The 27,603-nt window shown below is 47.2% G+C and overlaps 2 protein-coding genes across 9 annotated transcripts in view; both read left to right on the forward strand.

The window, feature by feature from the left end:
- LOC139572825 (nucleoporin SEH1) overlaps nucleotides 1–5,788 on the forward strand; it is a 22,687-nt gene extending 16,899 nt beyond the window's left edge. Inside the window, exon 9 of one of the 2 annotated variants that reach the window (XM_071395615.1) lies at nucleotides 4,737–5,788. In XM_071395615.1, the coding sequence (XP_071251716.1) occupies nucleotides 4,737–4,971 (235 nt within the window). In that variant the 3' untranslated portion in view covers nucleotides 4,972–5,788. The other variant, XM_071395616.1, reaches the window with a different exon arrangement.
- Nucleotides 5,789–7,261: 1,473 nt separating this feature from the next.
- cep192 (centrosomal protein 192) overlaps nucleotides 7,262–27,603 on the forward strand; it is a 96,594-nt gene continuing 76,252 nt past the window's right edge. The window contains exons 1-13 of one of the 7 annotated variants that reach the window (XM_071395624.1): nucleotides 7,262–7,603; nucleotides 8,034–8,254; nucleotides 8,431–8,541; nucleotides 9,169–9,323; nucleotides 12,992–13,053; nucleotides 15,123–15,264; nucleotides 16,529–16,644; nucleotides 17,092–17,181; nucleotides 23,060–23,212; nucleotides 23,446–23,590; nucleotides 25,010–25,272; nucleotides 25,560–25,709; nucleotides 25,850–26,102. In XM_071395624.1, coding sequence (XP_071251725.1) covers nucleotides 8,088–8,254; nucleotides 8,431–8,541; nucleotides 9,169–9,323; nucleotides 12,992–13,053; nucleotides 15,123–15,264; nucleotides 16,529–16,644; nucleotides 17,092–17,181; nucleotides 23,060–23,212; nucleotides 23,446–23,590; nucleotides 25,010–25,272; nucleotides 25,560–25,709; nucleotides 25,850–26,102 — 1,807 coding nt within the window. In that variant the 5' untranslated portion in view covers nucleotides 7,262–7,603; nucleotides 8,034–8,087. The remainder of the gene's footprint in view (nucleotides 7,604–8,033; nucleotides 8,255–8,430; nucleotides 8,542–9,168; nucleotides 9,324–12,991; nucleotides 13,054–15,122; nucleotides 15,265–16,528; nucleotides 16,645–17,091; nucleotides 17,182–23,059; nucleotides 23,213–23,445; nucleotides 23,591–25,009; nucleotides 25,273–25,559; nucleotides 25,710–25,849; nucleotides 26,103–27,603) is intronic. The other 6 variants (XM_071395623.1, XM_071395617.1, XM_071395619.1 and 3 more) reach the window with 6 other exon arrangements.

The raw sequence follows: 27,603 nt of genomic DNA on the forward strand, positions 1-27,603 counted from the left end.
CTCCTAGTACTGTATATTAACATTCAGTTTCCAGACATTATACTCTCCTAGTACTGTATATTAACATTCAGTTTCCAGACATTATACTCTCTCCTAGTACTGTATATTAACATTCAGTTTCCAGACATTATACTCTCCTAGTACTGTATATTAACATTCAGTTTCCAGACATTATACTCTCCTAGTACTGTATATCAACATTCAGTTTCCAGACATTATACTCTCCTAGTACTGTATATTAACATTCCGTTTCCAGACATTATACTCTCCTAGTACTGTATATTAACATTCAGTTTCCAGACATTATACTCTCCTAGTACTGTATATTAACATTCCAGTTTCCAGACATTATACTCTCTCCTAGTACTGTATATTAACATTCAGTTTCCAGACATTATACTCTCTCCTAGTAACATGTTGGATATTAACATTCAGTTTCCAGACATTATACTCTCTCCTGTACTGGACTGTTTCCCAGTACTCTGTCCCAGTACTGTATATTACATTCAGTTTCCAGACATTATACTCTCCTAGTACTGTATATTAACATTCAGTTTCCAGACATTATACTCTCCTAGTACTGTATATTAACATTCAGTTTCCAGACATTATACTCTCCTAGTACTGTATATAACATTCAGTTTCCAGACATTATACTCTCCTAGTACTGTATATTAACATTCAGTTTCCAGACATTATACTCTCCTAGTACTGTATATGAACATTCAGTTTCCAGACATTATACTCTCCTAGTACTGTATATTAACATTCAGTTTCCAGACATTATACTCTCCTAGTACTGTATATTAACATTCAGTTTCCAGACATTATACTCTCCTAGTACTGTATATTAACATTCAGTTTCCAGACATTATACTCTCTCTCCTAGTACTGTATATGTAACATTCAGTTTCCAGACATTATACTCTCTCCTAAGATTACTGTATATTAACATTCAGTTTCCAGACATTATACTCTCCTAGTACTGTATATTAACATTCAGTTTCCAGACATTATACTCTCTCCTAGTACTGTATATTAACATTCAGTTTCCAGACATTATACTCTCCTAGTACTGTATATTAACATTCAGTTTCCAGACATTATACTCTCCTAGTACTGTATATTAACATTCAGTTTCCAGACATTATACTCTCCTAGTACTGTATATTAACATTCAGTTTCCAGACATTATACTCTCTCTCCTAGTACTGTATATGAACATTCAGTTTCCAGACATTATACTCTCCTAGTACTGTATATTAACATTCAGTTTCCAGACATTATACTCTCCTAGTACTGTATATTAACATTCAGTTTCCAGACATTATACTCTCTCTCCTAGTACTGTATATCAACATTCAGTTTCCAGACATTATACTCTCCTAGTACTGTATATTAACATTCCGTTTCCAGACATTATACTCTCCTAGTACTGTATATTAACATTCAGTTTCCAGACATTATACTCTCTCTCCTAGTACTGTATATCAACATTCAGTTTCCAGACATTATACTCTCCTAGTACTGTATATTAACATTCCGTTTCCAGACATTATACTCTCTCTCCTAGTACTGTATATTAACATTCAGTTTCCAGACATTATACTCTCCTAGTACTGTATATTAACATTCAGTTTCCAGACATTATACTCTCTCCTAGTACTGTATATTAACATTCAGTTTCCAGACATTATACTCTCTCCTAGTACTGTATATTAACATTCAGTTTCCAGACATTATACTCTCTCCTAGTACTGTATATTAACATTCAGTTTCCAGACATTATACTCTCTCCTAGTACTGTATATTAACATTCAGTTTCCAGACATTATACTCTCCTAGTACTGTATATCAACATTCAGTTTCCAGACATTATACTCTCCTAGTACTGTATATTAACATTCGTTTCCAGACATTATACTCTCCTAGTACTGTATATTAACATTCCGTTTCCAGACATTATACTCTCTCCTAGTACTGTATATTAACATTCCGTTTTCCAGACATTATACTCTCTCCTATTGTACTGTATATTAACATTCCGTTTCCAGACATTATACTCTCCTAGTACTGTATATTAACATTCCGTTTCCAGACATTATACTCTCCTAGTACTGTATATTAACATTCAGTTTCCAGACATTATACTCTCCTAGTACTGTATATTAACATTCGTTTCCAGACATTATACTCTCCTATACTGTATATTAACATTCAGTTTCCAGACATTATACTCTCCTAGTACTGTATATTAACATTCAGTTTCCAGACATTATACTCTCTCCTAGTACTGTATATTAACATTCAGTTTCCAGACATTATACTCTCTCCTAGTACTGTATATTAACATTCAGTTTCCAGACATTATACTCTCCTAGTACTGTATATCATCATTCAGTTTCCAGACATTATACTCTCTCTCCTAGTACTGTATATCAACATTCAGTTTCCAGACATTATACTCTCCTAGTACTGTATATTAACATTCAGTTTCCAGACATTATACTCTCCTAGTACTGTATATTAACATTCAGTTTCCAGACATTATACTCTCTCTCCTAGTACTGTATATTAACATTCAGTTTCCAGACATTATACTCTCCTAGTACTGTATATTAACATTCAGTTTCCAGACATTATACTCTCTCCTAGTACTGTATATTAACATTCAGTTTCCAGACATTATACTCTCTCCTAGTACTGTATATTAACATTCAGTTTCCAGACATTATACTCTCCTAGTACTGTATATTAACATTCAGTTTCCAGACATTATACTCTCCTAGTACTGTATATTAACATTCAGTTTCCAGACATTATACTCTCCTAGTACTGTATATTAACATTCAGTTTCCAGACATTATACTCTCTCCTAGTACTGTATATTAACATTCAGTTTCCAGACATTATACTCTCCTAGTACTGTATATTAACATTCAGTTTCCAAATTATACTCTCCTAGTACTGTATATAACATTCAGTTTCCAGACATTATACTCTCCTAGTACTGTATATTAACATTCAGTTTCCAGACATTATACTCTCCTAGTACTGTATATTAACATTCAGTTTCCAGACATTATACTCTCCTAGTACTGTATATCAACATTCAGTTTCCAGACATTATACTCTCCTAGTACTGTATATGAACATTCAGTTTCCAGACATTATACTCTCCTAGTACTGTATATTAACATTCAGTTTCCAGACATTATACTCTCCTAGTACTGTATATTAACATTCAGTTTCCAGACATTATACTCTCCTAGTACTGTATATTAACATTCAGTTTCCAGACATTATACTCTCCTAGTACTGTATATTGGTTCATAAGAAAAGCCTAATAACCTCTCACCTGAGGTGACTATTCTGCCTTAAAATGCACTCCGTTCAGAAAGGCCTCTGTTAACCTGTTACGTTGTGACGGCATTGTATCGTGTTACGTTTCTCTGTTTTTTTAAATGACAACCTTTTTCTGTACTCTTGTCAATCTTTGATAAATGCATCGTATTGTGATTTTGTTCATGACTGTGTGTAATGTACAATTTCATTCAGACAATCTAATTTTAAATGAAATAGTTTTTCGCTTGCGTATTATTGTCCCATTTTCAATAAGGACTCATCCCTGTGTGGTCTATTGGACGTGAAGGACGCTGCTCGTTGCACACAGGGACGGCCAGAGGATCCCCTTTAGCCCTCGCCGGCGGAGCCCGACTGCCCCGAAGACACTCCACCAGCCTGTTAATCTGAAGCCCGTTGACCAGCGAGCCCCCTGGCGACCAGCGAGCCCCCTGGCGACCAGCGAGCCCCCTGGCGACCAGCGAGCCCCCTGGCGAGCACCCTGGCGACCAGCGAGCACCCTGGCGACCAGCGAGCCCCCTGGCGAGCACCCTGGCGACCAGCGAGCCCCCTGGCGACCAGTGAGCCCCCTGGCGACCAGCGAGCTCTCTGGTGACCATGCATGGACCAGGATGCCACTGCTTCGGCCATACTTACTTCTAATAGGTGTTGCTTTATTTTAGATCAGATTGTATTTGTCACATGTGCTGTAGTAGACCTTACAGTGAAATGCTGATTTAAAAGCCCTTAACCAACAATGCAGTTTTAAGAAAATACCTTTAAAAAAAGTTAGCGGTAAGAAAAACAAAGAGCAGCAGTAAATAACAATACCAGCACAGATCTGTAGAACTTCTAAATGAATACCTCACCACAGTGTCTTCTGTTGTGTTCATGTCTCTGGTCTGCTGAATACCTTACCACAGTGTCTTCTGTTGTGTTCATGTCTCTCTGGTCTGCTGAATACCTTACCACAGTCTTCTGTTGTGTTCATGTCTCTGTGTTCTGCTGAATACCTTACCACAGTCTTCTGTTGTGTTCATGTCTCTGTTCTGCTGAATACCTTACCACAGTGTCTTCTGTTGTGTTCATGTCTCTCTGGTCTGCTGAATACCTTACCACAGTCTTCTGTTGTGTTCATGTCTCTGTTCTGCTGAATACCTCACCACAGTCTTCTGTTGTGTTCATGTCTCTGTGTTCTGCTGAATACAGTTTAGCTTCTGCACCTCCTCTTACCCTTCCCTTTTTCTGTTCTTTACAGCCACCGTAGCCTGTTCACGTTTGTTCCCCTTTTTCCTATTTTAATTCACTTCTCATTTCTCTGTTTTTGTTTATTTCTTTGTATCCCATTGTTGTCCTGTTTCCTGTCTGTTCCCTGTTCCTGTCTGTTGTTTCAGGTATTTCTTCCCCCCTCTGGATGCCCCCAGGGCAGGGTCCAGGTACGGCCACCTGCTGCCCCCCCCCTCTCTGATAGAGCACTCTGATGCCCAGTTCAGCCCCCCCCGGTTCCCCCACAGCCAGCTCCCCCAGTCCCCCCTGTCCATCCATGGCCAGCCCCCCCAATCCCCTCTGTCCCTGCACAGACTGTACTCGCACTCTAGAGCCCTCAACACCCTGCCTGAACACCACTGACCCTCTAGAGCCCTCAACACCCTGCCTGAACACCACTGACCCTCCAGAGCCCTCAACACCCTGCCTGAACACCACTGACCCTCCAGAGCCCTCAACACCCTGCCTGAACACAACACCCTCCAGAGCCCTCAACACCCTGCCTGAACACCACTGACCCTCCAGAGCCCTCAACACCCTGCCTGAACACAACACCCTCCAGAGCCCTCAACACCCTGCCTGAACACCACTGACCCTCCAGAGCCCTCAACACCCTGCCTGAACACGGCTGACTGTGAAGGTACTCTTCTTCTTAGTGACTAATCAAAAGAAGACCATCCCCTCTCCCAGAACAGTTTGGTTGGTGCATAAAACCAGGTGAATCTTGATAAGCAAAAATGTAATGATTTCTTAGACATTTTGTTTACGATAGTCCCTCCATAATATAAACAGCCCTGGTGCTGACTGACAATTCTCCTCCCCGGCAGTCTGCCTCCCCGGCAGTCGGCCCGGATGTAGTCACCCAGAGTTGTGAGTGATGATTCCCTAGATATATTTGATCTCTGTTTTTATTTCATTAAAAACCAACATGCTGGTTTACTACGGTGCCTGTGGTTCAAACTCACATCACTGTGTTGTTATAAGACCGCGGCTCTGTGTGTGTTGTTCCTGTGTGTGTAGTTCCCGTGTGTGTGTAGTTCCCGTGTGTGTGTAGTTCCTGTGTGTGTGTGTAGTTCCTGTGTGTGTTTAATTTCAAGCCTAATGTTATTGCATTAATCAAATGGGGGATAGTTGATGCATATGAGATGGATTTGAAAGAATAAATGCTCATTTAAATGTCTCTACTGACTATAGCATCACCACAGTAACATTTAAACCCAACGCTGTTATACAATGTAGCTGTGTATCCGATGCACGTGTGCACTCACTATGTGCCATCCATGAATTACCATGTGAATCAGCCTTTACACTCACTATGTGCCATAAATGACTACCATGGGAATCAGCCTTTACACTCACTATGTGCCATCCATTAATTACCATGTGAATCAGCCTTTACACTCACTATGTGCCATCCATTAATTACCATGTGAATCAGCCTTTACACTCACTATGTGCCATCCATGAACTACCATGTGAATCAGCCTTTACACTCACTATGTGCCATCCATTAATTACCATGTGAATCAGCCTTTACACTCACTATGTGCCATCCATGAATTACCATGTGAATCAGCCTTTACACTCACTATGTGCCATCCATGAATTACCATGTGAATCAGCCTTTACACTCACTATGTGCCATCCATGAATTACCGTGTGAATCAGCCTTTACACTCACAATGTCACATCCATAAATGACTACCATGTGAATCAGCCTTTACACTCACAATGTCACATCCATAAATGACTACCATGTGAATCAGCCTTTACAATAATAGTGATCCAGAGGCATCACATGGTCTGAGCCTGGATTCTGATTTTGAAACCCCTGAGCACTACATTCTAACACTGTGTTTCTCTCATGATACTATCAGACTGGGGGTCCTGAACACTTTACATTATAACACTGTGTTTCTCTCATGATACTATCAGACTGGGGGTCCTGAACACTTTACATTATAACACTGTGTTTCTCTCATGATACTATCAGACTGAGGGTCCTGAACACTTTACATTCTAACACTGGGTGTCTCTCATGATACTATCAGACTGGGGGTCCTGAGCACTTTACATTCTAACACTGTTTCTCTCATGATACTATCAGACTGGGGGTCCTGAACACTTTACATTCTAACACTGTGTTTCTCTCATGATACTGTCTGTCGTTCTCATACTGTACACAAATCACAGCAAGTATCTCTGAAGTCTATAGAAAGATGGGAGTCGGTCAGAATTGGTATGGTGTGTTTACTGTGCAGCTGTCAGCGAGCCAAGTGATGGTTGCAGCTGCTGTGGGGAACAGATGATACTCCTGTAAGTTCCTGACCACTCCTTAGGATTTATGATACGGTATGGATGCTATTGAATCTGCAACAAGTTCTACACATTTTTTATATATATCACATACATTTCATGAGAAAAAGAATATACAATTTAACTATATATCACAATTAGTTGATGAGAAGCACTTCAATCCAATGCATACTTTCAGAATGTAAGGACATTGATCTGGTTAGTATATATATATTGGTCTCTACAATTGAACTAATTATAGTTAAATGACAGGATAACAATCCAATGGTGATACACCCTTTCACATGGTCAAAGAGGTTAGTCCAATCAAAACGTCCGTCCCGCCCACGGTGATGGTCGCTTAGCGCGGGCTTCCTGTGATTGATCCAACGGAATACTGTGTTTCTCCGAGGCTACTGGTCCGGTTTGTTACCGATTATATGTTACACTTATAACTGGCTATGAAAACACGGGATTGTTTTTAACTTTTCGTTACTTGTGTTGTGAAATAATTACTTAAACGTGTCGCTACTTTAGAAACAGTAACGTTACGGTGTGGACTACTCGTCTTGCGGCTCCGTCTCGTACATTTCTGCGAGTCGGTTTTAACTCGGGAGAGAGAAGCTTCTTCATTTGTTGTGAAAATTGGAGTGCTGTTTACTTGAGGTATTTTGGTAAAGTACTGGCCTTAAACTATTCAGTAAGTTAAAAAACGGTTTATTTGTGTGTACACCCACTTTGGCTAAAGTGTTTGTAGCTAACTAACTAGCCTTGACAAACTTTCCTCTGTGTCAACACAAGTTTGTTTTGCCAGGCCATAACGACAACTGAGTGGCTACATTGAGGTATCTAACGTTAGCTACTATATCTGTCCATCTAATATTCATCTAGTTGGAACAATGTGGCAGTCTCTTGGTTTTGATTAACTTGTTGCTTGAGTTTGGACCGGAGTCAAATGACTACTTCAGCGTCTTTGACATTGCCGTCATGTGAACATCACAAGGATGAATCTACATGGCAGTTTTAGTTCTGACTACAACCCACTTGCCACTATGAACTGAGGTGTTGCTCGTCCGACTGACATGTTTATCAGCAATTGTGATGAATGTTTTTTCCCCCTCTCCACTCAGTTGATGGTCTGCAGTAGAACCTGAGGTAGCGGGCCTAACCGTAGCCCCGACATCATGACCGAGAGTTTCAGCAACATCGAGGATGAGGCGTTCCCCAGTTTCCTGTCTAGCTCTGTGGGCAGCAGCCGTGCCACCCTGGGTAACGTCACCCTGGCCTCCACCCTGGGGCTGCCCGTAGCTGCCTCCACCATGGCTAAAATTAGAGCTGGGGCTGACAACAGGTGGGTCAGCAGCACCACTTACCACCTCAACATCAACAACAATGTTAGTGGAACACAAGGCCCTGCAGAACTATATGGGTTCTGGCTCAGTAACTTCTAATACAGTGTTACCATTATGTAGCTCTGATCAGTGTTCATAACAATCTGACTACTAAAAATGACTAATTTCTCTCCAGAGTAAATGCTGTCCAGGCGTCATATCTGGAGGACGGTCGGCTCTCTCTGGCTAACTCTCAGTCCTACAACAAGGAACAGGGGAAATTTGCCCTCAGCTTCAAAGATGAGCTGTGAGTATCAAAGAGTTTTAGCAGCAGTGAAAGTCATGTCATGCAGGACTCTATGCTGACTTGTTTTCCAAGGAGCACATGTGCTCCGAAGTTGAAAAATGTAAGGAGCAGATAATGATATTCAGGAGCAAGGTGAATTTTTCCCCCAGGTATTAATGATAAGAATTGTCAGCAATTACAAAATACAGGGTTAAGGAGGACCGGAGAAGTACAGGGTTAAGGAGCCCCCGGAGAAGTACAGGGTTAAGGAGCCCCCGAGAAGTACAGGGTTAAGGAGCCCCGGAGAAGTACAGGGTTAAGGAGCCCTGGAGAAGTACAGGGTTAAGGAGCCCCCGGAGAAGTACAGGGTTAAGGAGCCCCGGAGAAGTACAGGGTTAAGGAGCCCCCGGAGAAGTACAGGGTTAAGGAGAAGTACAGGGTTAAGAAGTACAGGGTTAAGGAGAAGTACAGGGTTAAGGAGGACCGGATAAATACAGGGTTAAGGAGCCGTGGGATAAGTACAGGTTTAAGGAGAAGTTAAGGAGCCCCCGGAGAAGTACAGGGTTAAGGAGCCCCTCCCCCATGTTTTCTTCAGTGAATGATGTTGCTAACATGGATCCCCTCTCTGTCTCTCTCTCCACCTCTCAGAGATAATGCAGATGACTTCATAGCAGCCCACCGGTTCTCAGACATGCTGGTGAAGGTGAATCTGGACGAGACCGAGTCCAGGACTAGAGCCTCCTCCCTCGGCCACAACACACAGACTGGACCTCTCCCTGGAAGACACTCTGAACATGGAGACGGTAACACTGTACCATTTACCTTGGTTTGCGTTTCTGTGTGGCTCAGTTGGTAGAGCATGGTGCATGCAATGCCAGGGTCGTGGGTTCGATTCCAGGGGCCACCCATAAGTCAAATGGTATCCACGCGTCACTAAGTGGCTTTGGATAAAAGCATCTGCTAAATGACATTTTTTATTTTTATTATTAGTAGTAGTGGTATTATTAGTAGTGGTAGTATTATTAGTATTAGTGGTATTATTAGTAGTGATATTATTATTATTATTAGCAGTAGTAGTAGTATTATTGGTATTACTAGTATTACTATTATTATTATTATTTTATTTTTTATTGGGTTGAGAGGTAAACCTGATGTACCACGTGGTCTTGATTAACTCTCCGTCCTTCACTAGTTGATAGATCAGTGATGTCCATCAGGCTGGTCTCCGTCCTTCACTAGTTGATAGATCAGTGATGTCCATCAGGCTGGTCTCTGTCCTTCACTAGTTGATAGATCAGTGATGTCCATCAGGCTGGTCTCTGTCCTTCACTAGTTGATAGATCAGTGATGTCCATCAGGCTGGTCTCCGTCCTTCACTAGTTGATAGATCAGTGATGTCCATCAGGCTGGTCTCCGTCCTTCACTAGTTGATAGATCAGTATGTCCATCAGGCTGGTCTCCGTCCTTCACTAGTTGATAGATCAGTGATGTCCATCAGGCTGGTCTCCGTCCTTCACTAGTTGATAGATCAGTATGTCCATCAGGCTGGCCTCCGTCCTTCACTAGTTGATAGATCAGTGATGTCCATAAGGCTGGTCTCCGTCATTCACTAGTTGATAGATCAGTATGTCCATCAGGCTGGTCTCTGTCCTTCACTAGTTGATAGATCAGTGATGTCCATCAGGCTGGTCTCCGTCATTCACTAGTTGATAGATCAGTGATGTCCATCAGGCTGGTCTCCGTCCTTCACTAGTTGATAGATCAGTGATGTCCATCAGGCTGGTCTCCGTCCATCAGGCTGGTCTCCGTCCTTCACTAGTTGATAGATCAGTGATGTCCATCAGGCCGGTCTCTGTCCTTCACTAGTTGATAGATCAGTGATGTCCATCAGGCTGGTCTCCGTCCTTCACTAGTTGATAGATCAGTATGTCCATCAGGCTGGTCTCCGTGTTTCACTAGTTGATAGATCACCATCAGGCTGGTCTCCGTCCTTCACTAGTTGATAGATCAGTGATGTCCATCAGGCTGGTCTCCGTCCTTCACTAGTTGATAGATCAGTGATGTCCATCAGGCTGGTCTCCGTCCTTCACTAGTTGATAGATCAGTGATGTCCATCAGGCTGGTCTCCGTCCTTCACTAGTTGATAGATCAGTGATGTCCATCAGGCTGGTCTCCGTCCTTCACTAGTTGATAGATCAGTGATGTCCATCAGGCTGGTCTCTGTCCTTCACTAGTTGATAGATCAGTGATGTCCATCAGGCTGGTCTCCGTCCTTCACTAGTTGATAGATCAGTGATGTCCATCAGGCTGGTCTCCGTCCTTCACTAGTTGATAGATCAGTGATGTCCATCAGGCTGGTCTCCGTCCTTCACTAGTTGATAGATCAGTGATGTCCATCAGGCTGGTCTCCGTCCTTCACTAGTTGATAGATCAGTGATGTCCATCAGGCTGGTCTCCGTCCTTCACTAGTTGATAGATCAGTGATGTCCATCAGGCTGGTCTCTGTTCTTCACTAGTTGATAGATCAGTGATGTCCATCAGGCTGGTCTCCGTCCTTCACTAGTTGATAGATCAGTGATGTCCATCAGGCTGGTCTCTGTTCTTCACTAGTTGATAGATCAGTGATGTCCATCAGGCTGGTCTCTCCTTCACTAGTTGATAGATCAGTGATGTCCATCAGGCTGGTCTCTGTCCTTCACTAGTTGATAGATCAGTATGTCCATCAGGCTGGTCTCCGTCCTTCACTAGTTGATAGATCAGTGATGTCCATCAGGCTGGTCTCCGTCCTTCACTAGTTGATAGATCAGTATGTCCATCAGGCTGGCCTCCGTCCTTCACTAGTTGATAGATCAGTGATGTCCATAAGGCTGGTCTCCGTCATTCACTAGTTGATAGATCAGTATGTCCATCAGGCTGGTCTCTGTCCTTCACTAGTTGATAGATCAGTGATGTCCATCAGGCTGGTCTCCGTCATTCACTAGTTGATAGATCAGTGATGTCCATCAGGCTGGTCTCCGTCCTTCACTAGTTGATAGATCAGTGATGTCCATCAGGCTGGTCTCCGTCCATCAGGCTGGTCTCCGTCCTTCACTAGTTGATAGATCAGTGATGTCCATCAGGCCGGTCTCTGTCCTTCACTAGTTGATAGATCAGTGATGTCCATCAGGCTGGTCTCCGTCCTTCACTAGTTGATAGATCAGTATGTCCATCAGGCTGGTCTCCGTGTTTCACTAGTTGATAGATCACCATCAGGCTGGTCTCCGTCCTTCACTAGTTGATAGATCAGTGATGTCCATCAGGCTGGTCTCCGTCCTTCACTAGTTGATAGATCAGTGATGTCCATCAGGCTGGTCTCCGTCCTTCACTAGTTGATAGATCAGTGATGTCCATCAGGCTGGTCTCCGTCCTTCACTAGTTGATAGATCAGTGATGTCCATCAGGCTGGTCTCCGTCCTTCACTAGTTGATAGATCAGTGATGTCCATCAGGCTGGTCTCTCCTTCACTAGTTGATAGATCAGTGATGTCCATCAGGCTGGTCTCCGTCCTTCACTAGTTGATAGATCAGTGATGTCCATCAGGCTGGTCTCCGTCCTTCACTAGTTGATAGATCTGTGATGTCCATCAGGCTGGTCTCCGTTCTTCACTAGTTGATAGATCAGTGATGTCCATCAGGCTGGTCTCTGTTCTTCACTAGTTGATAGATCAGTGATGTCCATCAGGCTGGTCTCCGTCCTTCACTAGTTGATAGATCAGTGATGTCCATCAGGCTGGTCTCCGTCCTTCACTAGTTGATAGATCAGTGATGTCCATCAGGCTGGTCTCCGTCCTTCACTAGTTGATAGATCAGTGATGTCCATCAGGCTGGTCTCCGTCCTTCACTAGTTGATAGATCAGTGATGTCCATCAGGCTGGTCTCTCCTTCACTAGTTGATAGATCAGTGATGTCCATCAGGCTGGTCTCCGTCCTTCACTAGTTGATAGATCAGTGATGTCCATCAGGCTGGTCTCCGTCCTTCACTAGTTGATAGATCTGTGATGTCCATCAGGCTGGTCTCCGTTCTTCACTAGTTGATAGATCAGTGATGTCCATCAGGCTGGTCTCCGTCCTTCACTAGTTGATAGATCAGTGATGTCCATCAGGCTGGTCTCTGTTCTTCACTAGTTGATAGATCAGTGATGTCCATCAGGCTGGTCTCTCCTTCACTAGTTGATAGATCAGTGATGTCCATCAGGCTGGTCTCCGTCCTTCACTAGTTGATAGATCAGTGATGTCCATCAGGCTGGTCTCCGTTCTTCACTAGTTGATAGATCTGTGATGTCCATCAGGCTGGTCTCCGTCCTTCACTAGTTGATAGATCACCATCAGGCTGGTCTCTGTCCTTCACTAGTTGATAGATCAGTATGTCCATCCGGCTGGTGTGCTATGTTAGCTAACAAACCAACTAACTGAATTTCTCATCTCCCTATCAGATCTCTCTATGGGGCGGCTGGCCTTCACCAACCTGGTTAATAGGGACTTTATGGATCTAAAGGTATCACACACTCTCAATGTTGTCTCACTCGCTTTTAGAGGGGTCTCCTTGCCCCTGTCCAGGCCTTTAGGGTCCAGTATGGGTGGTAGCCACCTCTCCCTCCCCCTGTCCAGGCCTTTAGGGTCCAGTATGGGTGGTAGCCTCCCCCTGTCCAGTCCTTTAGGGTCCAGTATGGGTGGTAGCCTCCCCCTGTCCAGGTCTTTAGGGTCCAGTATGGGTGGTAGCCACCTCTCCTCCCCCTGTCCAGGCCTTTAGGGCCCAGTATGGGTGGTAGCCACCTCTCCCTCCCCCTGTCCAGGCCTTTAGGGTCCAGTATGGGTGGTAGCCACCTCTCCTCCCCCTGTCCAGGCCTTTAGGGTCCAGTATGGGTGGTAGCCACCTCTCCTCCCCCTGTCCAGACCTTTAGGGTCCAGTATGGGTGGTAGCCACCTCTCCCTCCCCCTGTCCAGGCCTTTAGGGTCCAGTATGGGTGGTAGCCTCCTCCTGTCCAGGTCTTTAGGGTCCAGTATGGGTGGTAGCCTCCCCCTATCCAGACCTTTAGGGTCCAGTATGGGTGGTAGCCACCTCTCCCTCCCCCTGTCCAGGCCTTTAGGGTTCAGTATGGGTGGTAGCCTCCCCCTGTCCAGGATTTTAGGGTCCAGTATGGGTGGTAGCCACCTCTCCCTCCCCCTGTCCAGTCCTTTAGGGTCCAATATGGGTGGTAGCCTCCTCCTGTCCAGACCTTTAGGGTCCAGTATGGGTGGTAGCCTCCCCCTGTCCAGGCCTTTAGGGTCCAGTATGGGTGGTAGCCTCCCCCTGTCCAGACCTTTAGGGTCCAGTATGGGTGGTAGCCACCTCTCCTCCCCCTGTCCAGGTCTTTAGGGTCCAGTATGGGTGGTAGCCACCTCTCCCTCCCCCTGTCCAGGCCTTTCGGGTCCAGTATGGGTGGTAGCCTCCTCTCCCTCCCCCTGTCCAGACCTTTAGGGTCCAGTATGGGTGGTAGCCTCCTCTCCTTCCCCCTGTCCAGGCCTTTAGGGTCCAGTATGGGTGGTAGCCTCCCCCTGTCCAGGCCTTTAGGGTCCAGTATGGGTGGTAGTCTCCCCCTGTCCAGACCTTTAGGGCCCGGTACATGATACCAGAATGTAGTTGTAATCCTGTCTCTGGGATCCAGGTCCGATCCCTCCCCCTGTCCAGGCCTTTAGGGGCCAGTATGGGTGGTAGCCTCCTCCTGTCCAGGTCTTTAGGGTCCAGTATGGGTGGTAGCCTCCCCCTATCCAGACCTTTAGGGTCCAGTATGGGTGGTAGCCACCTCTCCCTCCCCCTGTCCAGGCCTTTAGGGTTCAGTATGGGTGGTAGCCTCCCCCTGTCCAGGATTTTAGGGTCCAGTATGGGTGGTAGCCACCTCTCCCTCCCCCTGTCCAGTCCTTTAGGGTCCAGTATGGGTGGTAGCCTCCTCCTGTCCAGACCTTTAGGGTCCAGTATGGGTGGTAGCCTCCCCCTGTCCAGGCCTTTAGGGTCCAGTATGGGTGGTAGCCTCCCCCTGTCCAGACCCTTAGGGTCCAGTATGGGTGGTAGCCACCTCTCCTCCCCCTGTCCAGGTCTTTAGGGTCCAGTATGGGTGGTAGCCACCTCTCCCTCCCCCTGTCCAGGCCTTTAGGGTCCAGTATGGGTGGTAGCCTCCTCTCCCTCCCCCTGTCCAGACCTTTAGGGTCCAGTATGGGTGGTAGCCTCCTCTCCTTCCCCCTGTCCAGGCCTTAAGGGTCCAGTATGGGTGGTAGCCTCCCCCTGTCCAGGCCTTTAGGGTCCAGTATGGGTGGTAGTCTCCCCTATGGGTGGTAGCCTCCCCCTGTCCAGGCCTTTAGGGTCCAGTATGGGTGGTAGTCTCCCCCTGTCCAGACCTTTAGGGCCCGGTACATGATACCAGAATGTAGTTGTAATCCTGTCTCTGGGATCCAGGTCCGATCCCTCCCCCTGTCCAGGCCTTTAGGGGCCAGTATGGGTGGTAGCCACCTCTCCCTCCCCCTGTCCAGACCTTTAGGGCCCGGTACATGATACCAGAATGTAGTTGTAATCCTGTCTCTGGGATCCAGGTCCGATCCCTCCCAGGCACCGTAGACGACCAGAGTCTGGCAAGTGACGGAGCCGACAGCGACCGCTTCAGTGGGAGTGTCTCCAGCTTCCTGGCCAATGAGAAGCTCATGTCTATGGACAGCATGAACAGTGATGTCACAGGTGAGGCCCCACCCCTGTCCTAGCTCAACATGAAGCTTATTCAGGAAGATGCAGCGTTACTGACCATTCACATAGAAATGGATAGTGTAGAACAGACATGGGTTTCTTTGCATTGTCAAAAGGAATAGGAAGTTGTGCCAGCTCTATGCATTTAATTTCTATCTACAACAATGTGAACGTTCACCTTTCTGAACACCTCTCTGATGGGGGTTATAGCTGTGTATTGTGTCTGAACACCTCTCTGGTGGGGGTTATAGCTGTGTATTGTGTCTGGACACCTCTCGGGGGGGGGGGGGGGGGGTTATAGCTGTGTATTGTGTCTGAACACCTCTCTGGTGGGGGTTATAGCTGTGTATTATGTCTGAACACCTCTCTGGTGGGGGTTATAGCTGTGTATTGGGTCTGAACACCTCTCTGGTGGGGGTTATAGCTGTGTATTGTGTCTGAACACCTCTCTGGTGGGGGTTATAGCTGTGTATTGTGTCTGAACACCTCTCTGGTGGGGGTTATAGCTGTGTATTGTGTCTGAACACCTCTCTGGTGGGGGTTATAGCTGTGTATTGTGTCTGAACACCTCTCTGGTGGGGGTTATAGCTGTGTATTGGGTCTGAACACCTCTCTGGTGGGGGTTATAGCTTTGTTTTGTGTCTGAACACCTCTCTGGTGGGGGTTATAGCTTTGTTTTGGGTCTGAACACCTCTCTGGTGGGGGTTATAGCTGTGTATTGTGTCTGAACACCTCTCTGGTGGGGGTTATAGCTGTGTATTGTGTCTGAACACCTCTCTGGTGGGGGTTATAGCTGTGTATTGGGTCTGAACACCTCTCTGGTGGGGGTTATAGCTGTGTTTTGTGTCTGAACACCTCTCTGGTGGGGGTTATAGCTGTGTATTGGGTCTGAACACCTCTCTGGTGGGGGTTATAGCTGTGTTTTGTGTCTGAACACCTCTCTGGTGGGGGTTATAGCTGTGTATTGGGTCTGAACACCTCTCTGGTGGGGGTTATAGCTGTGTTTTGTGTCTGAACACCTCTCTGGTGGGGGTTATAGCTGTGTATTGGGTCTGAACACCTCTCTGGTGGGGGTTATAGCTGTGTATTGTGTCTGAACACCTCTCTGGTGGGGGTTATAGCTGTGTATTGTGTCTGAACACCTCTCTGGTGGGGGTTATAGCTGTGTATTGTCTGAACACCTCTCTGGTGGGGGTTATAGCTGTGTATTGTGTTTGTTGTTCTATTGATGATTGCTGTTTGTCTGTTTGATCCCCAGATGACGATATCGACGTGAACGACCTGCAGGATGAAGATCTGGACCGGTTCTTAAACAAGCTGGTTAGCCCTGCCATGCAGAGAGGACGGGTGGAGGGACAGGAGATACCTGTGGCTGTAAGGTTTCCTCTCCGTCTGCTTTCTCCCCGTCTCCTCTCTTCCTCCCCTCTCTCCCCCTGCTTTCTCCCCTCTCTCCCCCTGCTTTCTCCCCTCTCTCCCCCTGCTTTCTCCCCTCTCTCCCCCTGCTTTCTCCCCTCTCTCCCCCTGCTTTCTCCCCTCTCTCCCCCTGCTTTCTCCCCTCTCTCCCCCTGCTTTCTCCCCTCTCTCCCCCTGCTTTCTCCCCTCTCTCCCCCTGCTTTCTCCCCTCTCTCCCCCTGCTTTCTCCCCTCTCTCCCCCTGCTTTCTCCCCTCTCTCCCCCTGCTTTCTCCCCTCTCTCCCCCTGCTTTCTCCCCTCTCTTCCCCTGCTTTCTTCCCGTCTCCTCTCCTCTGCTTTCTCCTCGTCTCGACACATGTTATTTTTATGTTTGTTTCTTCATTCATAATAATATTGTATTGATTTTCAGGACCAGCCAGCCAACCAATACTATTCATTTCAGCCCAGTTCCACAGAACCACAGAAGAACAGATACCAGTTCCTGGATGACTATGATCAGGTGGATACAACTCCTCCATGACACAATTACTTGTATTACGTTCCAGACGGGCTGGCAGACAGGCAGGCAGACACACAGGCGGGCGGGCAGACACACAGGCGGGCGGGCAGACACACAGGCGGGCGGGCAGACACACAGGCGGGCGGGCAGACACACAGGCGGGCAGACAGGCAGTCCATTAGCATCGACTAATCAGCCGGTTAGACTTATTTTCAGCCGGTAACTTTTTCCACTTCATTAACTAAGATACTTTTTTATAAAAGTTTGAATTCGCTAGTCCGTCAATCCCTCTCCCGCTAGAATGAACGACAAGCATCTTCTAGAGATCTGTTGATAGGACAGGCGCCAAGCATCTTCTAGAGATCTGTTGATAGGACAGGCACCAAGCATCTTCTAGAGATCTGTTGATAGGACAGGCGCCAAGCATCTTCTAGAGATCTGTTGATAGGACAGGCGCCAAGCATCTTCTAGAGATCTGTTGATAGGACAGGCACCAAGCATCTTCTAGAGATCTGTTGATAGGACAGGCGCCAAGCATCTTCTAGAGATCTGTTGATAGGACAGGCACCAAGCATCTTCTAGAGATCTGTTGATAGGACAGGCACCAAGCATCTTCTAGAGATCTGTTGATAGGACAGGCACCAAGCATCTTCTAGAGATCTGTTGATAGGACAGGCACCAAGCATCTTCTAGAGATCTGTTGATAGGACAGGCACCAAGCATCTTCTAGAGATCTGTTGATAGGACAGGCACCAAGCATCTTCTAGAGATCTGTTGATAGGACAGGCACCAAGCATCTTCTAGAGATCTGTTGATAGGACAGGCGCCAAGCATCTTCTAGAGATCTGTTGATAGGACAGGCACCAAGCATCTTCTAGAGATCTGTTGATAGGACAGGCACCAAGCATCTTCTAGAGATCTGTTGATAGGACAGGCGCCAAGCATCTTCTAGAGATCTGTTGATAGGACAGGCGCCAAGCATCTTCTAGAGATCTGTTGATAGGACAGGCACCAAGCATCTTCTAGAGATCTGTTGATAGGACAGGCACCAAGCATCTTCTAGAGATCTGTTGATAGGAGAGGCACCAAGCATCTTCTAGAGATCTGTTGATAGGACAGGCGCCAAGCATCTTCTAGAGATCTGTTGATAGGACAGGCACCAAGCATCTTCTAGAGATCTGTTGATAGGACAGGCGCCAAGCATCTTCTAGAGATCTGTTGATAGGACAGGCACCAAGCATCTTCTAGAGATCTGTTGATAGGACAGGCACCAAGCATCTTCTAGAGATCTGTTGATAGGACAGGCACCAAGCATCTTCTAGAGATCTGTTGATAGGACAGGCGCCAAGCATCTTCTAGAGATCTGTTGATAGGACAGGCACCAAGCATCTTCTAGAGATCTGTTGATAGGACAGGCACCAAGCATCTTCTAGAGATCTGTTGATAGGACAGGCACCAAGCATCTTCTAGAGATCTGTTGATAGGACAGGCACCAAGCATCTTCTAGAGATCTGTTGATAGGAGAGGCACCAAGCATCTTCTAGAGATCTGTTGATAGGACAGGCACCAAGCATCTTCTAGAGATCTGTTGATAGGACAGGCACCAAGCATCTTCTAGAGATCTGTTGATAGGACAGGCACCAAGCATCTTCTAGAGATCTGTTGATAGGAGAGGCACCAAGCATCTTCTAGAGATCTGTTGATAGGACAGGCACCAAGCATCTTCTAGAGATCTGTTGATAGGACAGGCGCCAAGCATCTTCTAGAGATCTGTTGATAGGACAGGCACCAAGCATCTTCTAGAGATCTGTTGATAGGACAGGCACCAAGCATCTTCTAGAGATCTGTTGATAGGAGAGGCACCAAGCATCTTCTAGAGATCTGTTGATAGGACAGGCACCAAGCATCTTCTAGAGATCTGTTGATAGGACAGGCACCAAGCATCTTCTAGAGATCTGTTGATAGGACAGGCACCAAGCATCTTCTAGAGATCTGTTGATAGGACAGGCACCAAGCATCTTCTAGAGATCTGTTGATAGGACAGGCACCAAGCATCTTCTAGAGATCTGTTGATAGGACAGGCACCAAGCATCTTCTAGAGATCTGTTGATAGGACAGGCACCAAGCATCTTCTAGAGATCTGTTGATAGGACAGGCACCAAGCATCTTCTAGAGATCTGTTGATAGGACAGGCACCAAGCATCTTCTAGAGATCTGTTGATAGGACAGGCACCAAGCATCTTCTAGAGATCTGTTGATAGGACAGGCACCAAGCATCTTCTAGAGATCTGTTGATAGGACAGGCACCAAGCATCTTCTAGAGATCTGTTGATAGGACAGGCACCAAGCATCTTCTAGAGATCTGTTGATAGGACAGGCACCAAGCATCTTCTAGAGATCTGTTGATAGGACAGGCACCAAGCATCTTCTAGAGATCTGTTGATAGGACAGGCACCAAGCATCTTCTAGAGATCTGTTGATAGGACAGGCACCAAGCATCTTCTAGAGATCTGTTGATAGGACAGGCACCAAGCATCTTCTAGAGATCTGTTGATAGGACAGGCGCCAAGCATCTTCTAGAGATCTGTTGATAGGAGAGGCACCAAGCATCTTCTAGAGATCTGTTGATAGGACAGGCACCAAGCATCTTCTAGAGATCTGTTGATAGGACAGGCGCCAAGCATCTTCTAGAGATCTGTTGATAGGACAGGCACCTGTCAGTCACAAAGCGTGCGATGACAGGAAAACGCATTGTGTCCCTCGTCCAATATGTGTGCGCTGTTGTTGGTTGCAGTCTAATTTCTTTCCAGGTCATTTCCACGTCTCTCGTAATGTAAGTGGTAACGATGAGTTGAAACCCTCCACTGAGCCTAATTAGAGTTTTTTTTGGCACATTTATTTTATTTAAGTGTTTCTCGCAGCCAGACATGCGGAGTAGTGGGGCATAGTAGGCTATTTACTGTGCTGTGATTGACAGCTGAGCAGCCAGTGTTGACTAGGTGGGCTGTGATTGACAGCTGAGCAGCCAGTGTTGACTAGGTGGGCTGTGATTGACAGCTGAGCAGCCAGTGTTGACTAGGTGGGCTGTGATTGACAAATGAGCAGCCAGTGTTGACTAGGTGGGCTGTGATTGACAGCTGAGGAGCCAGTGTTGACTAGGTGGGCTGTGATTGACAAATGAGCAGCCAGTGTTGACTAGGTGGGCTGTGATTGGCAACTGAGCAGCCAGTGTTGACTAGGTGGGCTGTGGTTGACAGCTGAGCAGCCAGTGTTGACTAGGTGGGCTGTGATTGACAGCTGAGCAGCCAGTGTTGACTAGGTGGGCTGTGATTGACAGCTGAGCAGCCAGTGTTGACTAGGTGGGCTGTGATTGACAAATGAGGAGCCAGTGTTGACTAGGTGGGCTGTGATTGGCAACTGAGCAGCCAGTGTTGACTAGGTGGGCTGTGGTTGACAGCTGAGCAGCCAGTGTTGACTAGGTGGGCTGTGATTGACAGCTGAGCAGCCAGTGTTGACTAGGTGGGCTGTGGTTGACAGCTGAGCAGCCAGTGTTGACTAGGTGGGCTGTGATTGACAGCTGAGCAGCCAGTGTTGACTAGGTGGGCTGTGATTGACAGCTGAGCAGCCAGTGTTGACTAGGTGGGCTGTGATTGACAAATGAGGAGCCAGTGTTGACTAGGTGGGCTGTGATTGGCAACTGAGCAGCCAGTGTTGACTAGGTGGGCTGTGGTTGACAGCTGAGCAGCCAGTGTTGACTAGGTGGGCTGTGATTGACAGCTGAGCAGCCAGTGTTGACTAGGTGGGCTGTGATTGACAGCTGAGCAGCCAGTGTTGACTAGGTGGGCTTTGATTGACAGCTGAGCAGCCAGTGTTGACTAGGTGGGCTGTGATTGACAGCTGAGCAGCCAGTGTTGACTAGGTGGGCTGTGATTGACAGCTGAGCAGCCAGTGTTGACTAGGTGGGCTTTGATTGACAGCTGAGCAGCCAGTGTTGACTAGGTGGGCTGTGATTGACAGCTGAGCAGCCAGTGTTGACTAGGTGGGCTGTGATTGACAAATGAGGAGCCAGTGTTGACTAGGTGGGCTGTGATTGGCAACTGAGCAGCCAGTGTTGACTAGGTGGGCTGTGGTTGACAGCTGAGCAGCCAGTGTTGACTAGGTGGGCTGTGATTGACAGCTGAGCAGCCAGTGTTGACTAGGTGGGCTGTGATTGACAGCTGAGCAGCCAGTGTTGACTAGGTGGGCTTTGATTGACAGCTGAGCAGCCAGTGTTGACTAGGTGGGCTGTGATTGACAGCTGAGCAGCCAGTGTTGACTAGGTGGGCTGTGATTGACAGCTGAGCAGCCAGTGTTGACTAGGTGGGCTTTGATTGACAGCTGAGCAGCCAGTGTTGACTAGGTGGGCTTTGATTGACAGCTGAGGAGCCAGTGTTGACTAGGTGGGCTGTGATTGACAAAAAAAATGTGTTCTTAACTGACCTGCCTCGTTAAATGAAGATATAATAAATAAACATCTGGACAAGTAAAGCAAGGATTGTCTAGGTTTCTTTTCCTGGGATGTCGGGGCTTGTCAGACAAGAAGAAGGTCACGGTTAGCGTCACTTTAGCGTCAGTGTAGCTTACCGCATCTCGCTGACAGAGCTTTTGGGAAGTGTGTTTGTCAGTGCTCTGTGTAAGTTGACTATGCCAACAATTTGGAATTTCCAACACATGAATGTTTATTATAAAAACAAGAAGTGACCGTCACTTTCCTCAACTCTTAGCCAGGAGTACCAGTTTATTACTGGCCACCCATTCCAAAACAAATTGCAGCTCTTTGTTAAGGGTTTCAGTGACTTCATTAGCTGGGGTTGCTGATGCATATATGATTGAATCATCAGCATGCTTTGTTTTAATGCCAGTGGCAGGTCATTGGTAAAAATAGAGAAGAGGAGAGGTCCTAGAGAGCTGCCCTGCAGTACACCACACCGTTTTACATTAGAGAAGCTTCCATTATAGAAAAGCCCCTGAGTTCTATTAGATTGATATATTGTGGATTCAGAGCCGAGGTTGAAAAGCCTTAACAGGTTATGGTCAATATCAAAGAAGATCGATTAAATGTTAAAGTTTTAATGTTCTTATTCCTGATCATATATCCAAAACAACTAACAATACACTGAATTCATGTTAATTTATTTAAATTTTAAAGTAATGTCTTTCTATACAATTCCACAAATGTTTCCAATCTGGGAGGTAAACTCGATAAAGTATTGAATAATTTGGTGTGTATTTTGGATCGAATCAAGGCAGTAGAATGTACCAGATTCCACAAATTTCGACCACCTCTGGCTCAGGGGGGCCTGGTTGGCTACGTCTCTGGCTCGGTGGGGCCTGGTTGGCTTCGTCTCTGGCTCGGTTGGGCCTGGTTGGCTCCGTCTCTGGCTCGGTTGGGCCTGGTTGGCTCTGGCTCGGTTGGGCCTGGTTGGCTACGTCTCTGGCTCGCGGGGCCTGGTTGGCTACGTCTCTGGCTCGCCGGGGCCTGGTTGGCTACGTCTCTGGCTCGCCGGGGCCTGGTTGGCTACGTCTCTGGCTCGGGCGGGGTCTGGTTGGCTACGTCTCTGGCTCGGGCGGGGTCTGGTTGGCTACATCTCTGGCTCGGCAGGCCCTGGTTGGCTACGTCTTCTATTTGGTTGGCTATTCCTATGTACTAGTGGAAAACACTGGTATATTGAAACCTTATTTATGGAGACTAAGAGCAGCTCTGTCATACACTTGTCAGCCAATGAATCTTGTTCACAACTAGTATTCTTTATTCATCTTCCTGTACCAACTAAACAGTATACGGGTGTTCTATTTCAGCCTGGTTTCACTAAGATTGGATTGTTTGTCCTGTCATGAGGGTTTCCAGATGCCTGACGTGCGGCTGGCTGCTACAGGGATGGACTCGTGTCCTGGTAGTGATGAGGAGGACACTGAGGATGAGCTGGAGGCAGCTAGGGGACACAGTTCTACCAGACACAGACTACTGCTGTCCAGCACCTCCCGACAGCTGGTATGATATGTCGCTCTCTGTCTGTTTCTCTATCTCACTGCTTCTGTCTGACCTGTTCAGTAGAAAACACAAAGCTGAACAACGTTACAAAACAGTCTCAAACCAATCAGTATTTGATAAGTTGATGTTAACGTTTGGTTTTCAAAATGTTTTCTCCCCAAATAGTCCTACTGAACACAGCCCTGTTTTATCCTGTCAGACCAGAGATCATGGGTTATGTCTGTCTGTGTTAGGTGGGAGAGAGCCACCGTCCCAGCTTCAGACCTGGGCTGGAGGGAGGCAGCTCTGACGAGGAAGCTTACTCTGGTCGTAACTCTCCTCTAACTGGGTACGAACACAGATACTCTGCGGAGGGCCAAGTCATCAACACTGTAACAGGTAACAGACACTGAACAAAAATAGGAAATGTGTTGGTCCCATGTTTCATGAGCTGAAATAAAAGATCCCAGAAATGTTTCATACTCACAACAAGCTTATTTCTCTCTAATTCTGTGCACAAATTTGTTTACATCCGTGTTAGTGAGCATTTCTCCTTTTGCCAAGATAATCCATCCACTTGACAGATGTGGCATATCAACAAGCTGATAAAACATCATGATCATTACACAGGTGCACCTTGTGCTGTGGACAATAAAAGGCCACTCTTAAATGTGCAGTTTTCTCACCCAACATGATGTCTCAAATTTTGAGGAAGGTTACAATTGGCATGCTGTCTGCAGAAATCTCCACGAGCTGTTGCCGGATAATTGAATGTTAATTTCTCTATCATAAGCTACCTCTAACGCCATTTTAGAGAATTTGACAGTACGTCCAACTTCATAACCGCAGACCACGTGTATGGCGTTGTGTGGGAGAGTGGTTTGCTGATGTCAACGTTGTGAACAGAGTGCCCCATGGCGGCGGTGGGGTTATGGTCTTGGGCAGGCGTAAGTTACAGACAACAAACACAATTGCGTTTTTTCGATGGCAATTTGAATGCACAGAAATACAGTGATGAGATCCTGAGGCCCATCGTCGTGCCATTCATCCGCCGCCATCGCCTCATGTTTCAGCATGATAATACACAGCCCCATGTCACAAGGATCTGGACACAATTCCTGGAAGCTGAAGATGTCCCAGTTCTTCCATGGCCCTGCGTACTCACCAGACATGTCACCCGTTGCGCTTGTTTGGGATGCTCTGTATCGACGTGTACGACAGCGCGTTCCAGTTCCCGCCAAAAAATCCAACCAACTTCACACAGCCATTGAAGATGAATGGGACAATATTCTACAGCCTGATCACTGACCAATCAACAGCCTGACCAATCAACAGCCTGATCAACTCTATGTGAAGGAGATGTGTCTCGCTGCATGAGGAAAATGGTGATCACACCAGATACTGACTGGTTTTCTGATCCACGCCCCCTACCTTTATTATTTTAATGTATCTGTGACCAACAGATGCATATCCTAGTGAAATCCATAGATTAGGTCCTCTTGAATTTATTTAAATTGACTGATTTCCTTATATGAACGTGCTAATCTCTGGGTGGACGTTGGGGACCTCTGGGTGGACGTTGGGGACCTCTGGGTGGACGTTGGGGACCTCTGGGTGGACGTTGGGGACCTCTGGGTGGACGTTGGGGACCTCTGGGTGGACGTTGGGGACCTCTGGGTGGACGTTGGGGACCTCTGGGTGGACGTTGGGGACCTCTGGGTGGACGTTGGGGACCTCTGGGTGGACGTTGCGGACCTCTGGGTGGACGTTGCTGACCTCTGGGTGGATGTTGCTAACCGGTCATCTGTTCTTCACCAGGAGGAGGAGGCGACGGGAGCAGTGGGAGTGAGGACGGAGGGAGCGATGGCGTGTCCACTCTACCCCTCTCCTCCTCCTCGGCCCAGACCACCTACGATGTGCTGCGGGGGCTGGGGATCCTGGGGGCCAGCGTGCCGGGAGAGAATGCCCAGGACCTGATGGGGGACCGTGTGGGGCCGGTGGGGACTGGAGAGACCAGCTCTGGGCCCCAGAGTACGTCCCCTGTCAACTGGAGTATGTCCTTAGACAGACAGGAGGCACTGGTGAGTCTTCTGTTGGCCATTTTTCCATTACAACACCGGTGTGGACTGAGACTTTGTACGTGGCAGGAGTTGGACCTAGAGGCCAGGAGTTCCTCCGGGTCAGGTCACGCTGTCAGGAAAAACTCCTGGCCGCCCACTACCCTGTTCTGTGCTATTTACCGGCAGTGATACGGTCACCGGACATAATACGGTCATCTGTGTCACCGGCAGTGATACTTTTACATACAACATAGACACTTGTATAATCTTGTCCCCTCCATTAATGTGTGTGGGGTTTGGTTGTGCAGGATGCCATGGACAGTACAGAGTCTGGGGTGGCAGGGGAGGGTCACGGTGTCTTGGACTCTATATACCTGAGGACTGGTGCTGGACACTGGAGACCCCAGGACATGACCTCTCACCTCCAGACCACACAGAGCAGCTTCCACCTCTCTCAGGTACACTTACACACCAATACATTTAGAACATGCTGCCCCTCGGGTTTAAACATTTGAAGAATCCCAACATCTCCTAGTTAAATTAAGGTAAAGATTTTAAAAATCATACGGTGTTAGTGAGTGCTGCCCTTCTATACCAGGTGCTTCCTTCGCTTAGTGATGATGAGGAGGAGGAGGGGAGGGGGAGGCCTGCTGCCCTGGGGCCAAGAGGAGGTCCATGTGGGGACTCCTCTGCACCTCCTGGTCCTCCTGGCCTGTCAGACACGAGTCAGGGTGAGAAGGAAACTCTCTCCACCTCTCTGGAGGCTAAGTACCTCTCTCAGAGCTTCCACCAGGAGGACTCCTCTGACAGCGACTGGAACCACTGTCCTGATAACCTGGACTTCCAACCGGGTAAGTCCCAAACTGCTCCCCGCGTAGTGGTCCGGTACAAACGGCTCCCCGCGTAGTGGTCCGGTACAAACGGCTCCCCGTGGAGTGGTCCGGTACAAACGGCTCCCCGCGTAGTGGTCCGGTACAAACGGCTCCCCGCGTAGTGGTCCGGTACAAACGGCTCCCCGCGTAGTGGTCCGGTACAAACGGCTCCCCGTGGAGTGGTCCGGTACAAACGGCTCCCCGCGTAGTGGTCCGGTACAAACGGCTCCCCGTGTAGTGGGGGGCGGCGGGTGGCCTGGTTGTTAGAGCGTTGGGCCAATAACCGAAAGGTTGCTGGAAGGTAAAAATCTGTTCTTCTGCCCCTGAACACGGCAGGCCGTCATTGTAAGTAAGAATTTGTTCTTAACTGACTTGCCTAGTTAAATAAGATCCCTGGGCGGACGGGTCAGATCCCTGGGCGGACGGGTCAGATCCCTGGGCGGACGGGTCAGATCCCTGGGCGGACGGGTCAGATCCCTGGGCGGACGGGTCAGATCCCTGGGCGGACGTGTTTAATATCTAATCAACTAGATCCAGGATCCTTACAGGGGCCATGTTTAATATCTAATCAACTAGATCCAGGATCCTTACAGGGGTCATGTTTAATATCTAATCAACTAGATCCAGGATCCTTACAGGGGTCATGTTTCATATGTAATCAACTAGATCCAGGATCCTTACAGGGGTCATGTTTAATATCTAATCAACTAGATCCAGGATCCTTACAGGGTTCATGTTTAATATCGGATGTAGCAACTAGATCCAGGACCCTTACAGGGGTCATGTTTAATATCTAATCAACTAGATCCAGGATCCTTACAGGGGTCATGTTTAATATCTAATCAACTAGATCCAGGATCCTTACAGGGGTCATGTTTAATATCTAATTTAACTGACTAATGCTTAATATATGATGTAACAACTTACACTGCTATAAATTCATGGACAGAAAAGTGCGATGACATGAAAACAATTGTCTGATTTTATTGGTAATGACTTAACAGCTGTACCAAGTTGTCCAGCTGTAGTAAATCCTCACTGGTACCCTAGTTTACAGAACAGGGGTCTCCATCAGGTCTGTGTTTCATTGTCCTTCCTGTGTGTGTGTCTGTGAGAGGCTGGATCACAGTGTGGTCTACCAGAACGAGGCCTGTGTGTTTCATTGTCCTTCCTGTGTGTGTGTGTGATCCAGCCTCTCATAGTGTGGTCTACCAGAACGAGGTCTGTGTGTTTCATTGTCCTTCCTGTGTGTGTGTGTGTGTGTGTGATCCAGCCTCTGTGTGGTCTACCAGAACGAGGCCTGTGTGTTTTCATTGTCCTCCCTGTGTGTGTCTGTGATCCAGCCTCTCACAGTGTGGTCTACCAGAACGAGGTCTGTGTGTTTCATTGTCCTCCCTGTGTGTGTGTGTGATCCAGCCTCTCACAGTGTGGTCTACCAGAACGAGGTCTGTGTGTTTCATTGTCCTCCCTGTGTGTGTGT

This window comes from Salvelinus alpinus, chromosome 4 (genome assembly GCF_045679555.1).
Source record: "Salvelinus alpinus chromosome 4, SLU_Salpinus.1, whole genome shotgun sequence".
In the NCBI taxonomy this organism is placed as follows: Eukaryota; Metazoa; Chordata; class Actinopteri; order Salmoniformes; family Salmonidae; genus Salvelinus; species Salvelinus alpinus.